General features: G+C 41.7%; 1 protein-coding gene across 8 annotated transcripts in view; it reads right to left on the minus strand.

Moving 5' to 3' along the window:
* GBF1 (golgi brefeldin A resistant guanine nucleotide exchange factor 1) overlaps positions 1 to 14,875 on the minus strand; it is a 140,690-nt gene that overhangs the window by 10,477 nt on the left and 115,338 nt on the right. For 4 of the 8 annotated variants that reach the window (XM_075216634.1, XM_075216631.1, XM_075216629.1 and 1 more), the window contains 4 exons: positions 13,825 to 13,978; positions 12,035 to 12,257; positions 8,752 to 8,912; positions 4,704 to 4,956 (listed from right to left, as the gene is read on the minus strand). In XM_075216634.1, coding sequence (XP_075072735.1) covers positions 4,704 to 4,956; positions 8,752 to 8,912; positions 12,035 to 12,257; positions 13,825 to 13,978 — 791 coding nt within the window. The remainder of the gene's footprint in view (positions 1 to 4,703; positions 4,957 to 8,751; positions 8,913 to 12,034; positions 12,258 to 13,824; positions 13,979 to 14,875) is intronic. The other 4 variants (XM_075216630.1, XM_075216636.1, XM_075216637.1 and 1 more) reach the window with 1 other exon arrangement.

Genomic DNA, 14,875 nt, shown 5'->3' on the forward strand with positions numbered 1-14,875 from the left:
CCCATAACCAGAGACTTTTTCAGTCGCCTTACTACTGCCGTAATATTCTTAAAGAACGTTGGAAAACGAGCAAATTGGATATGTCCCAGAGTCTCAAGAAATTTGCTTATTCGGACGATAAAACTAAGAAAGCCTCCTCTCCTTAACATCACTGGAACTGATCATTCGCCACTCACCCGCAAAGGTCTACATTCCCGGCGTAATGATCTGCGCATCAGAGAAGATTACTGAGGAGGTGGAGCCTCCTTTGCTGGACCAATGTTTGAAGAGACTGTTTAGTGACTTGGCACCTGCAACTCCAGAAGACCATCTCCTCCTCCACAAGGTGCATAGAGCTCTTTGTCCGAGATCCCAGGATGCCTCTCAACCATGGAATGTTATCCTACGGTTCCACTATTATACTACCAAAGTGGTGGTCCTCAAATATTACTATCTCCTTTGAAGGTGCCTCCCTGCAGCTATCAGGATACCGCTTACAGGTAATGGTCGTGCTTAGGAACAATAATATTTGCTACAGGTAGGGCTTCTCATTCCACCTCCTTCTCTGACACTATAACAAGCTTCAGTCAGCTAAGACTCTGGGCGAAACTGTTCATTTGCTAGAAACTTTGGGAACTCCTACTCCTTCCACTGTGTCGCACTCTTCAGCTACAGATCATGTCTCCCGCCCACCACACTCAAAGCCTATGCAACTCCCTGCAAAAGATTGGATGATGTTGACGAGCACGGCTAAATCACAATATCTGATTTTACACCATGGGGCAGATTCAATTCCCAAAATATCCACACAATGTGCCTACAGAACAGCTGTGAAACACCTTGCATGGATATTTTTTTTTTTTTAACTGAACTAACGCTGTTCTCTGCTCCCGCCATATAGAGGTGCAAGCAAAATCTGCGTTACTATTTACTGTAATGTCTGTAAAAATGTGCATCCACGAAGTTCTTAAAATAGTCACAGACAATTGAATCTGCCCCCTAGTGTAGGCTCCTCTCTGGAGTGGCTTTCAATGATTTGTTCTCTTTTTTCTACATGATGGATCGCTGTTTCCACTTATCTCATGTAGAAATTGACTGTGTTGCTTTACATGTTATAAAAATAAAATAGCTTCTCAAATTTGCAAATGCGCTAAATGCTGATCAAGGATGGGATATTTGTCATTGATGAACATCAGAGGCACATTAGAATAATATTAAAAATACATAAATATCAATCCTCACTTTTACAGGCACTTTACTCAATGTTATGGGAATAATCCTGCATTTGTAACATGCTTAGGCATATAAATTTGACATACAAATGGTTAAGGCTGAGAATAAAGGTGGTGATAGTCTATCCTCTTTAAGGAAAAGGGAAACAACTGTCTACTGGCTCCATCTTCAGCATTATTCAACCCTGAACCCTCCGTCTCCTTCTCATCCTGTGAAGTTCACACCAGCTGCCGCTTCTCTCCTCTCCACCTTCGTGTTGCTGTCATCTATCGTCCCTCTGGCCCTTCCTCTCAATTTCTTGATAACTTTGCATCCTGGCTTTCCCGTTTCCTCTCTTCTGATCCTACCACTATCATTGGGGATTTTAACATCCCTACCGACACTTCTATTACTACTGCTGCTCTAAACTCCTAACTCACTACGTCCTATGGGCTCTCCCAATGGACAACTACTGCCACCCACTATGCTGGTCACTCCCTAGACCTAGTTTTCCCCCATCTCTGTGACATCTCCAACTTCTCCAATTCTGACTCCCCCCCCCCCCCCCCCCCCTCTGACCACAATCTCCTTTCCTTTACCCTTCCCCCCCAAGTTCGCTTGCACACTGCATACCATCAATACCATTCATCCCATCATATTTGCGTTCTCCCTCGAACCCTTAATAGCTCCCATTTCTTCCCCATCATGTCCTAACGCTGCTGTCTCTTTACAACACCACACTCTGGTGCCCTTGATGCTAAAGCCCCAGCTCCCCCCTTCGTCCCCACCAATCCAATCCCAAACGTGGCATTCCCCTTACATCACCTCCTCCAAAAGTGCTGCCGCTCCTCTGAATGCCAATGAAGGAAATCCGCTCCAGTGCGGACTTCATCCACTTTAAATTCATCCTTTCGTCACACTATTCTGCCCTCTCTCTTTTGCCATACAAACCTATTTCACATCCTCTTATCTCCCCCCTGTTCAATAAACCCAGATGCCTCTTTGCTACCATTAATTCTCTACTGTGTCCTCCCCCCTCATGCATCACAGCTCTTGACTTTGCCACCTACTTGAAAAACAAAATTGATTCTATCCACAATATCTGTTTTCGTCAGACTTGCCTCCCCCTCACCTGTCCTCTCTATCACTCACTCTGCCACCCTTGGCTTCAACCCTCCTGTAACTGTTCCTGAGATCCTCTCCTTTTCTTCTACAACCTGTCCCTTCCAAGTTTCTCAGCTCCCTCTCTTCCACTGCGTATTTTCACATTGTCCACGTCTTTATCCTGTCTCCCCCCCACTGGCATCTTCCCCTAGGCCTTCAACCATGCTCTCCTCTCCCCTATTCTTAAGAAACCTTCCCTCGACCCATCCTCTCTCCCCAACTTTGACCCCATATCTCTGCTTCCTTTTGCTTCTAAAATTCTTGAACAACTTGTCTTCAAATCATCTGACCCACTTTATCTCTTCCCATTCTCTTTTTCACCCTCTCCCGTCTGGCTTCCATCCCCTTCACTCAACTGAAACTGCCCTCACTAAAGTAACAAAATGACATCCTCTCAGTTAAGCCCATTTTTGTGTCAACTTTGGACTTCGCTGACACAGTCTATCACTCTCTCCTCCTTGCCACCCTTTACTCCCTAGGTCTTCATGAACCGGCTCTCTCCTGGTTTGCCTCCTACCTCTCTGGCCTCTTTTAGCGTGTCTGCTTCTGACTCTTCCGCTTTCTATTGGAGTCCCACAGGACTCTGTCCTTGGCCCTGTGCTCTTCTCTCTGTACACCACCACTCTCAGTGATCTCATTAAATCATTTCATCTCCAATACCACCTCTATTGCAAATCTATCTTTCCTTCCTCGACCTCTCTCCTGTCTTCCTAACCCAGGTATCTAGTCGTCTTCTCTGTTGTAACTATCTGGAGGTCACAGCTCTTACCGAAACTCAACATCTCTAAATCCGAGCTAATCATCTTTCCCCCTGCCAATGCTGCTATCCCTCCCAATATCTCCCTCATGAATGACAACAAATCTTTTTCTCTGTCACCCAAGCCCGCTGCCTTGGAGTCACCCTTAACTCCGCTCTCAGCTTTACCCCTCATATTCAGTCCCTCACCAAATCCTCCAAAAAATTGTGGGAGCTGCAATAACCAGTAAACTTGCCCCTGTTACCTGCATGTCCAGCTTTTGTCTGAATCCTCAGCAGTCTCACTGGAACAGGTGCTGACTTAAACCGTCAACAGCACAGTCTTCACTGTGCAAGGGGAGACTAGTACTGCAGCCACAGACCAAACTCACACTGCCCTAGACAGGAGCTGGGTTCCTGGACACTAATAATGTGAGGTAACCCTTTAACCGGGAGCCCAGACTACCTCAGCCCCCCTGCTTAAAGTGCTGTCAGCGCTCTCCCTGAGTACAGCCACAGCGTTCACAGTATGAACAAGGCAACAAAACAACAAAAACAAAAACTATTTTAAATAAAATTAAGCAAATATTAAGACTAGACTATAAATGTGCCTTAATCGTTAGGCACTATTAAAAAAACCTGAAACATCTGGCCAGAGGGGGCATAGAGGGGAGGGAGCAGGCTAGATAAGTTTGTTATTGCCTTTTACGCCACAACGCCCTCTATACCCCAAGGTGAGCAGTGTCCCCAACTCTATGTGCAGGAGAAAATATATTTCTAACTATTCTATACATACTACACTATATTGGATAAACAGATTTTTTAGGGGTTATCTCTGAAAATGGATTGACGTTGCAACATTTAAAGCACTTTTCCTTTTGAAATCTGCTCTCTGTTTAAAACTGCCGAATAAGACGGCGAAAAATAGAATATATTATATATATATTATTAGTATATAATTATTAATTATATATATAGATCAAAACGGAGTTAAGTAGCACTCACACTTGAACATTCCAGGGATACAAGTTCTTATGAAGTAAAGGAAGGAAGCAGCACTTCCAGCAATCCAACAATTGCAACATTAATTGTAAAACTGTGGCAACAAGGGAAAAGACAAGGTGGTTCCAGACAAATCGTCCCACTTTCAAACCTGTCTTATTAGCAGTTGATGAGATCTTGCAATGAACAATGCAATTGGATTTTCAAATGTAGATTTTTTTTCTCCATTAGATCACTAAATACATCACGGAAACCTGAAGCTTACAGTGCAGAGAGTAGTTATTCATCATATCATGCATATGAAAATCATTTTCACTTCAAAAGGAAAATAATTTATATTATCGTAACTCATGGTTGACCTGTAGATTGCAGTAGGAACATCTGAACACCAACGCAAAGAGAGAAGTCACAGCATAGGCATGTAATTACATAGACACGTTCATGCGAACCTCTTAAGCCATTGATGGAATTAAGCAAAATGATTGTAAAAGGGCAGAGGAGAACGTTTCCAATACTGTCAAGCTAACCATATATCTATCTATGGATTTGCAGGCTTGCCAAAGAAGCACATTTTGCTCTGTTAGAAGAAAGAAGTCATAGTAACACTTACACACACCTCCGTTTAGACTCGCCTCTACAAACACACGAATTGTCTTCACACACAGTTCAAAGTTCTCTGGTGTGACGTGTGCAGCGTCACGGACAATGAAAGACAGAGACTCCACACTCTTCATGAGAGATTTTGTATCATGTGGTCCAAAGTCCAGACCAATTGTTAAACTGTACTGGTTTACTGGGGTATTTGCAACTGGCTTGTTCATCACTGCAGCCACTTTAGAAGAGTCTACATCCTCCTTTCCAACCTGTGCAAAAAATAAACACAGAACATCTGCACATTAAACAATACAGGTCAGGTAAAGTCTCAACATGGTATGTACTATATAAACAAGCAAATCAACAGTTTTTCTTTGTGTCATGTAAAGCAGCACTTGAGTGCTCTGCTTTTCCTTCCCCTAGAATGCTTCGACTGAAATTCATCTTACAGATTTGACATACGACACAGGTAACTTTTGTAGTAGAGTAAGAATGGGAGAAGACCAATTAGATCAGAATCTATAGGTTTACATAGTAGAACACTTACATCGCACAAGGGATGTTAACCATATTAACTAATCAGATAAGATGATTTTTGTACCCACTATTAAATCTAACTTTCTGACTCCACCTGGGGACTTGGCTACCTCAGGGTTGAGGCGAGAGCAAAGGAGCTCAAGAAGTTAGAACCGCAAGACAGGGCCCCCAATTCAGAAAACTGTGTAGCCAAAGAAATGGCTAGAAGGAATGTCATTTTCCAAGTGAAGTATTTCAACTCAATCGTCTCCAATGGTTAAAACGGAGGAAACTGAAAAGCTCAAAGAACCAAGTAAAGATCACATGGTTTCGTTGGAGGGACATATGGAGGCTGAATGTGTAAAACACCTTGCAATAAGCTCTGAATCAGCGCCAACTTCTTCTGAAAGTATACTGAATGGGCAGAAATCTAATAATAAAGGAAATAAGGATATGGCATCTATCAAGTCCATCCTAGACAAAGGAAACAATATGTGAAAGCATACAGGAAGAAGTGTGGAAGACTTTGCATTCATACTAAACCACATAGTCTTTTACACCCTATAGTAGTTACACACAGACACTGGCTTTCAGCATAGTTTGAATAACTCTTTAAACAAACCTATGGCTCTCAAGATCATTACCTCAACAGCCATGCCATTAAAGCCAGAAGACAAAGATCCTAGTGAAGGAAAGGACCTTGCAACAGAAAATCTGCCCACAGAGGAATTCTCCATCCTGAATATTTTGCCAACCTTAGAACACTGGCGCACCAGGCCTATCAAAGCAAATCTGGAGCCAAGAGAATCACTAGAACTCACTCCCTCTTAACTTTCTTGAGAACACTGGGGAGCATAGGAATTGCAGGGACTAGATAGATCAACCTGAAGTTCCAGGGGGCTGTCAAGGCATACACTAGGTATCCCGACGGATCTTTGTTTCTGGAACTGAAAGTGGGCACTTTTTGTTGTTTTGCTATGAGGCCATAATGTCCACCTGTCGCTGCACCAGCAGACCGATCATCTCTGGATGAAGAGACCACTCTTTCTGGAGAATGAAGCTGCTCAGGAAGTCCATCTCCCAATTTTCCACACTCAGAAAGTACAATGCCGAAACTTCTAGCAGAAAACATCTTGCCTACATCAAAATTCGGAAAGATTCCCTCACCGCTAGGGAGCTCTTGGTACATCCCTGATGATTTATGTATGCCACAGCCCTGGCGGTCTCCGACTGAACACGGATGAGCCGTTGTGGGGCAGTGAGATGAGTAGGCAATCCAATCAAAGGCTGAACCTCGACCACGTAAAAAAGGTGGAAACCATCTTATCTTATGTGTGGAGTTTGTATGTTCTCCCCGTGTTTGCGTAGGTTTCCTCCGGGTGCTCCGGTTTACTCCCACACTCCAAAAACATACTGGTAGGTTAATTGGCTGCTATCAGACTGACCCTAGTCTCTCTCTGCCTGAGTGTGTATGTTAGGAAATTTAGACTGTAAGCTCCAATGGGGCAGGGACTGATGTGAATAAGTTCTCTGTACAGCGCTGAGGAATTAGTGGCGCTATATAAATAAATGGTGATGACGATAAGCAAATTACATTTGTTTAACAAACTGAGTGGCCAGTTCACTTAGTAAAACAGTGTGTGGAGATTAATTAATTATGCTTCATATTGCAATTCCAATGCTCTTAAATGCTGTTAATGCAAAGCTCAGTCAGCGGTAGTTAAATGTGAACTGTTCTCAATTGGAGAACAAAAGGAGTGGAGCAATCTCACCAATCCTAGGGTAGGTAGCTGTTTAGGAGAAATATTTCCCTGTTGATATCCACACAGCTCAGGGTGTGAGTTTCTAATCAGGGTTTCTCCATGAAAAATCCACAATCTCAAATCAAACCTTTTCCTCGGTTGTCCCCCTGTGTGCTGAATGGGGCTGACCCCTGAAAGAAGATGTTTTCAGATGAAAGGAGGCCCAAAAAGAACGGAACCTCAGTCCTTTACATTAGGATGGGTTGACCAGGAGAAAAGAGCTCTTTCCTCCAGTAGCCTGAAAAATAATTTTGTCAAGCTTGGGTCCAAAAAGAACTGCACATTCAAATGGAAGGGCTTCATAAGACTTAGATTCGACATCTGCATCCCAAGACCAGAGTGAAAGTGCTCGCTTAACAGCCAAAGCAAAGATCATCTATAGCTGCATCCACATCGGATTTGCAAAAATATTCTATTGATATGTTCCGCCAACAGGAGCACTTCCACTGTAAGCCTTCAATAAGCTGACCAGGCTATTTTTTTCATGGTGTTGGAAACCAATGCTGATGCCAGCGTAAGCGTGAATATTGCCCCAGTAGCCACATAAATGGACATTAAAAGGTTTTAAAATGTTTTCACATTTTTTCTGTCCATTCCATCCTTAAGCAAACCTGCCCCAGATATGAAAAGGATGGTAGACATAAAGAGGTGAGCCACAGGGGTGTTCCCCTTAGCAGCTGTTTCCATGTTCTTTGTAGGTAAGGGATAAGCCACAGGAAACTTAACGTGTAATAAGAAATTTAATATCCAGCTTAGCCCATGTCTCTCCCTGGTTAAGCCTGGGCCATAGCTGCTGAACCTGTTGTGACCTTGCTGACCATGTCCAACGGGAGAAAGTCTGGTCCAGGGTCACCCGCAGAGAGAAGAAATTAAGGATTTACACTTACTCACATCCAGCTTCTGGATCCTGCTATCCATGGTATTTTTGTCTTGGAAGTAGTATACAACACCCTTCCACCCTCCAGCTTTAGCCTTAGAAGTCGTCCCTTTTTCAGTATATGGGTAAGGGAGACCAAACAGACAGTAATAGAATCTGACCTATATTATTAGTAAGATTGTTTTCTATTGATTTTATCCTACACCAGAGGGAGAGAGAATGTAAATCTCTCATACACTCAATATAGGGATTTACAGAATAAAATAAATTATTGGAAAGTGTGGTACTTAACCCCAGGCTTCCTAACAGCAGCAGGAACCCTTGAGGAGAACAGCTAGAGGAAAGGAGCTTTGGCCCAGCAGCAGAAAGGCAGCCACAGGTCAGCCAGCCACTGAGTAGCCCTTCGAGACAGCAGCAACTTTTCCAGTGAGTGATTTTCTTCTGGTGGGCTTTCATCAGAAGGGAAGACCACCTAAGAGGGTGGGAACCATCTGCAGGGGGTGTCCTAGCCCCCCTTCAGGCCCAGTGTATGTCTGTTTTTATGTCCCTAGTAGCATGTTCCCTAGTCAGGGTTGCCACCTAGCCATTAAGAATCAACTTGGAAGAGCCAAGTTATGCCACTACAAACACTCCCCTGACTCCCCCTGGAGTGTGTGGGGGAAGGCGGGTTAAATCTTTGATCCAGTTCCATTATTCGTATTGGAAATATGTCTGCAGTGAGGCCCATAAACACAGTGATGATTTGCAGCCAATGTGGTCTAAAATGGCCTAATTTCTCATCACAATTTAAGAATGTGCAGTATAAGCCTCAGTGTGTGATAAGCTGGCTGCTGATTACTGTACTAGGAAGAAAATATAAGTCCACTCACCACAAGCCAGCCACTGTTGACCATATCCACATCTGTGACTGATCGGTGCATCTTGGATTGCTTGCTGTGCTCTGTGTATACCTCAGAATCAGAGGTGTATCCACGATCTAGGCTCACATCAGTGGAGTGGTATGAAGAGATCTCACTGTCTGACTGTGCACCTAGCAATATAGAGATACATGAAGGAAACACTGAAATAACGCATCCAAACAATAAACATCAAAACACTGGATTCTTTTTTTTCTTGCCAATTATTACACAAGCACAGTACCGACAATACACGATACATTTTTGTGGGACATTTATGAAAATCATTCTGGCATTTTTCTAGTCCAAGTTATTAAATGAAAATGAATATCCAACTGGTCACAAAGGGCAACACCATCTTCATGCTCATCAGTTTTTATAAAATGTGCCAGATTAAGAGTCGGTTTTTCAAAATGGGCAGTAGTGCAGAGGTCTAGTATTTTATGTGGTTATCTTTATGCATGCTTTTATCAAAGCTTGTGGCAATGGCTTGGTACAAAGTTTCAAAATAGATCAAATGTTAGATAAACAATGAATAAATATATTACATTTACATATATAAACAATTAATTTAGTTTAGTATCTCTAAGAATGAACTGTATTGAAAGGAAAATAAAGAAACAATACTTTTGGCAGAAATTCAGGCATTTCGAATAAATGTTAGCTTGGCTTTTTCTGCACATAGTGCACATGTAAAGTTACATGAAATCCCTGAGATCAATTCTCTTGATCTCACTGTAAAAAGATCCATTCTTGTCCAGAGGAAGTTGGATGGGTAAATCAGCAAATTTCTACAAAAAGTCATGTAAACTAAATCGGCATGACATTTATTTAAATGGATTATTATTAGCGTGAAATACAGTATGTAATAACATTGATAATGTCTTCATTTTGCACAGCTATAAACATGGAAGTTATTGTAAATACAAGGGAACAAGATAGGCAATGCTTATATTGGATTTTATTGACGAAACGGGGAGAAAGGGGGGAGAGATTCCAGACAAATGAAGTGTGAGCAGAAGACTTTACAAAGTGAATGGGGGAACATAAATGAAGGAAGGTAGAACAAGGCACCTTATCCCAGGACTTGACAATCCCCAGGCACCAGCTTGTCACGTTGACTAAACATTTTGCCATTATGCCAATCCCCGGGATAGCCATGCCATATGTTGTGAAACTACAAGTCCCACCCTTTTTTCCTGCTCCTCACTGACTTTTGAACTGTACTTGCTTTTTATTACACCAACAGCCAAAAACCCAGCTCCACACAGATAGGATGTCGTAAATGGAACTAGGCTTTGCTGTGCTTTAACACAGTGGGCCATATCATCACGCTGTGTCCCCCTCACCACACTGTGCGTGTTTTTGGTTTTTTTTTTATTGAGAATTAAAGTACAGGAGTATTCTGCAGCTAGTAAAATAAAGGGTCTTATTTCAAACTTAAATAACCCGATTAAATGTATATATTTTTGCGGCTCACATGAACTTTGTGCATAGAATTTGCCTCAATTTGTGCAAGTGCCCTGAGAATTCCACTGGAACAAGATTTCTGGGAAGCAACAAGGCCACATTTGTGGAGATGCAGAATTTTTCACAGCTAGAGGAAAGTAATTGACAGTGCAGAAATAAGATTTCATAATCAGATAAAGGGGTGGAGAGTGTGATTTCTTTTTTTAGAGCTGCCCAATGCTGTGTTAATGCGTCTATGGCTATTTACCCTCAGGAATTGAAGTTTGCACTGGCTCTGAAAATGTATCAAGAAGTGAAAGCAATATTTACAAGGGGTGAATGCATACAGAAGCCTCCCAATCCGCAGCGGTACGTCATTGCCCTGCCAACTAATGGGGTGAGAGGGGAGCAGTGACCTGGAGACGCTGTGTCACAGAGCTCGGCGTGGAGGACACAAGCTGACAGGCCAATGCCAGTCAGTGAGGAGGGGACAGGACAGTGCGTACGGTTTTGCGAACCACTGCATTATGGTAATGCTAGGAAGATTGATGCAGGGATTAATGATAAAGGATTGTGGTCAATGATGATGCAGGAATAGTTAAATAATGACTGAGGATAGGGTGGGTGAAGGATGATTTTATGGATGGGGAAGTTAAATTATAATCATACTAATGATGAAGATGAGCTCATGGGGCCAGGGTGATGAGGACGACAGGAGGGCGATCACAATTATGGGGTGTATTAATAGGGAATTTGGCGAAGATGAGGATGAGGATGGAATTTGAGTGGGCAGCGTTGATACTGAGAAGGGGGGGTGGGGTAAATGGATCTGAGGAGTGAGAGAAGGCACAGAGAATGGGCTTGGTGAAAGATAGAAGAATGAGGTGAAGAAATGGATTGAGTTTGGTTCCCGATTAAGGCCTTATCTGTGTGCAGGTTTCATGTTCTCCCTTGCATGGGTTTCCTCCAGATTCCTCCCACACTCCAAAAACATACTGGTTGGTTAATAAGCAGCTGACACAATTGACCATAGTCTATCTTTGTTAGAAAAATTAGACTGTAAGCGCCAATGGGCAGGGATTGATGTGAATGACAAATATTCTCTGTGCAGTACTCTGATGTAGATAATTGAGGAACATGGCTTTGCAATGGGTGTTGACAATTTCTTAATGCATGTTAAAGCGCAAGTAACAGTTCAGTAACACAAACCACACTGGATTTATCAATGTACTTACAAGTTCATTCAATCTGTGTGTATGTTTTTTTGTGGTTTATTTTAAACATGCATCTAAAGCAAAATAGTTTATCTTCTGACTTTTCTGTATAAGAGGTGCTATAACTATTATTTGTATTGTCAAAGTTTTATAAAAGTATGTTTTCATATTCAGATATATGCTTTATTAACAATAAAAAGCTTAATTTGTAATTAAAAAGGCAACATATGATGCAAAACAGAAACATGGTTTGTAAAGCTGCCTTTTCTAATTAATTCATATCCTGACCTGATCTAGAACCTCTGCACAAATAGAGTCACATTATATTGTGCTTGAAATCAGATGTTGCAGAGCTGTGATAAATATAAATCTAATGAAATGCGAGTTACCTTTTAGTCACTTCAGTATCTATGATATAAAAGCCCAACATATGCTGTAAACAAGCATAACAGATGCACCTTTTTAATCTTATTAATGGACTTAAGCAGCATATTTGTTTTCTTCATCTGGCCTTCACTTAATTCAGAGGCGGCATAAAACAGCTGCTTATCTCTTAGAGCATTGAATTTCATTAGTGCTCATCCTCCACGTACCTGCATCATTATCGCTTCTGGTTGTCACCTGCAGGGCAGGCGGAGGCTTCACTCCAGCTCCAATGCACTCCAGCAGGCAGAACAGTGTGTACCAATCATTTCTAGAATGGATGTTGGCGGCATTGGTCTTCAGCAGCTCATGAAGGCCAAAAGCAACCTGGCGGCTGACACGGGACAACACACTAGGCTTCATCATTAGCAGAATACGGAGCGAAAGAAGAACCTGTGGAGAGGACACTTAGAATTGGCATACTATTTGGCAATCACCACCACAGCCAAGTCTGCTTCGATATTTCTGTGCGTCTAGCAATCCGATGCACTCAAGTGCCACAATAGCCTTTATATAGGGGACGCCAGACAATGCACTATTAACCATTATTGATTTATATTATAACAGAGGTCTAGGAACCAATAATAATATTACTCTATTTGTGTTTGAGAGATAAATAGTGCTGGATTGGTTCCCAGACCTCTGTTATATTCCATCAACTAGTGTGTAGTCGATTTAGGAACCTACCAGCAGCAATTAATAGTGAAGTGCTGGATAACATCCTTTTTCTTGTTTCATTATGGATTTAAACATTTTGCAAAAACATAAAAGGAATGTAGCAGCCAGGAGCTACAGCTCCTACAATTTGACAGCGTGTCATTAACATTCAATCACCTGTCACCATGGAAACTTATCTGTTCTGCTCTACAGCAGTGTCTCCAAATTAACTAATTTAGCTTATTAGACCTAGGCATCATCTAAAGTAACGTCAAAGCTAATCCATAGCTGTAATGTGGCCTATTTCACTCTTAGTTACTTTTGCTAGCACTGCAATTGTTAGTCTGAAATACCAAGTCACAAACAAATGTCTTGTCAATGAAACGTGTATGTAGAAAACTACATGACTACACATTCCAAGCACAGTGTAACCCCTCCCCACTCAACCAGCACATTGTTTTCAAAACACTCAATTATTTTTCCTAGCGAGTAGTTTTTGCTTCAACAGGTTAATAATACGTTTTTTTTTAATCATTGTTACAGCTTTTTTACTGCAATTAATTTGATTACTTTAGATTTATATAAAGCTAAACTTGCAAGCTTGTCTATCTGTTAATACAAAGTTGTGTTTTATTGTTGTGCTTGTTTGTCCCTTATTGTAAAGTGCTGCAGATTATATTGGCACTATATAAATTTTAATAATAGTAAAATTATTATTCGTATTCTTATGTATTTGTATACAGAAGACCAATCCACCTTGTACAGGTTTCTAGTTCTGCTATGCATAGGAACTACATTTTTTAATAACAGAGCTGGAAAACTTCAATAATATAATAAAATGTATCCAAAGGTTTTACACAAAGTTAACGATGGGGTTTGGAAAAAGGATCGTTTTCCAGACTGACAGTGTAGTACAGGGCTGGACTAATCAGCCAGACAGCTTGCCATGGCTATTTATAAATGCACCTTAACAAATGAAGCTTGCTCCCCTTCTAGGTCTCCTCCTTTACCTCAGTGCAGTGGAAGGTACTGTTGCTGGGAACTATTATTACAGATCCCAGAAATTACAACATTAACAATGTGTCCTAAAGTTATAACAATATAAAGACTACTTCTAGCTGATACAGGAAAATTTAGTATTTGCTGGAAGACGACATTAAGGGGTCACATAAGGGTTTACTTAACGCAAAATGGAACATGTTGGCATTATGTGGAAGTCATGGGGCACAGGCTGGCAATGTCATGGGGGAACAAATTCCCCAATTTTTGGGGAAATATGTCTAAGCCTTTTGCAGTACTATACCTGTGCACTGATATCCTCACGGCGTAAGAGTCGAATAGCAAGTCGCAGCAGTCCTACCACTGCGCGTTCAACAAGGAAACAGAACTCAATAGCATGAGCACAAAGATGGTAGAGATGATCTCGTACTACTTGCCACACACAGCCAACACGGTCTCTACATGGGAAATAAAAAAAGGTAACAGAAATGGGACACTGGTAAATAAAGCCTTAAAAAATTGTGACAACAAAATTTTATTTTGTAGTATTAATAGCAATGCGTAGGTATTATTATATTCTATTATATGAGACCACCTACTACTACTGCTGTTTCACTACAGCCTGCCACCCGCTACTGATTGTATCTAACTTACATCTACTTGGCAGGTGTACTTTTACACCATCATAAGCTAATTACATTATATAAAATATTACAGTCTGGAGCACAACGAGAAGCCAATGAAACATTTATTGCAAGTACAAAAAAAAAAATTCTTATAACAACTGTTACAACCGATGCTTGGCAGTGTATAAGCTCCACTCTAAGAGGCTGGGCACTGGAACAAAAGCAGACAATCACTGCTCCTTATAAAACACCTGTCCCTTCTGCTTCTGGCCAGTTTACACATAGCCAAGTAGAAAGTAAAAAATGCAAATGAAGGGAAGGAATGACTAGGCTGAGATGGCATGCCAAAAACAGCCTCAACAAAGGTGGCCCTTACCGGGTAAAAGTATGAAGACACGACCACACTGCAGACCTGTTTTGATGACACTCTCTAAAACACAGCACAGAAAAGGTCAACTACCCAGGTTGAAAAGGCTGTACGCCTGGAAGTTAAAGAGTTCACCTGCCTCAGAGTAAGCCCATCTGGCCGCCATTCTTATCTACCTGGAGAGACTAAGGTGCCTAAGCCATATCTATAAATTTGCACAAGGAGGGAATATAAATGCAAGATATACAACCGCAACCACCAGACCACATCCAGGTTGTGAAGGGCAGCCTCCTGGGCATTCCTAGGAAGGGAGCACAAGGACAGTACTACCAGTTCCTGGTAATATGGAATACATAATAAGA

The sequence above is a fragment of the Mixophyes fleayi genome, chromosome 6, assembly GCF_038048845.1.
Source record: "Mixophyes fleayi isolate aMixFle1 chromosome 6, aMixFle1.hap1, whole genome shotgun sequence".
Lineage (NCBI taxonomy): Eukaryota > Metazoa > Chordata > Amphibia > Anura > Limnodynastidae > Mixophyes > Mixophyes fleayi.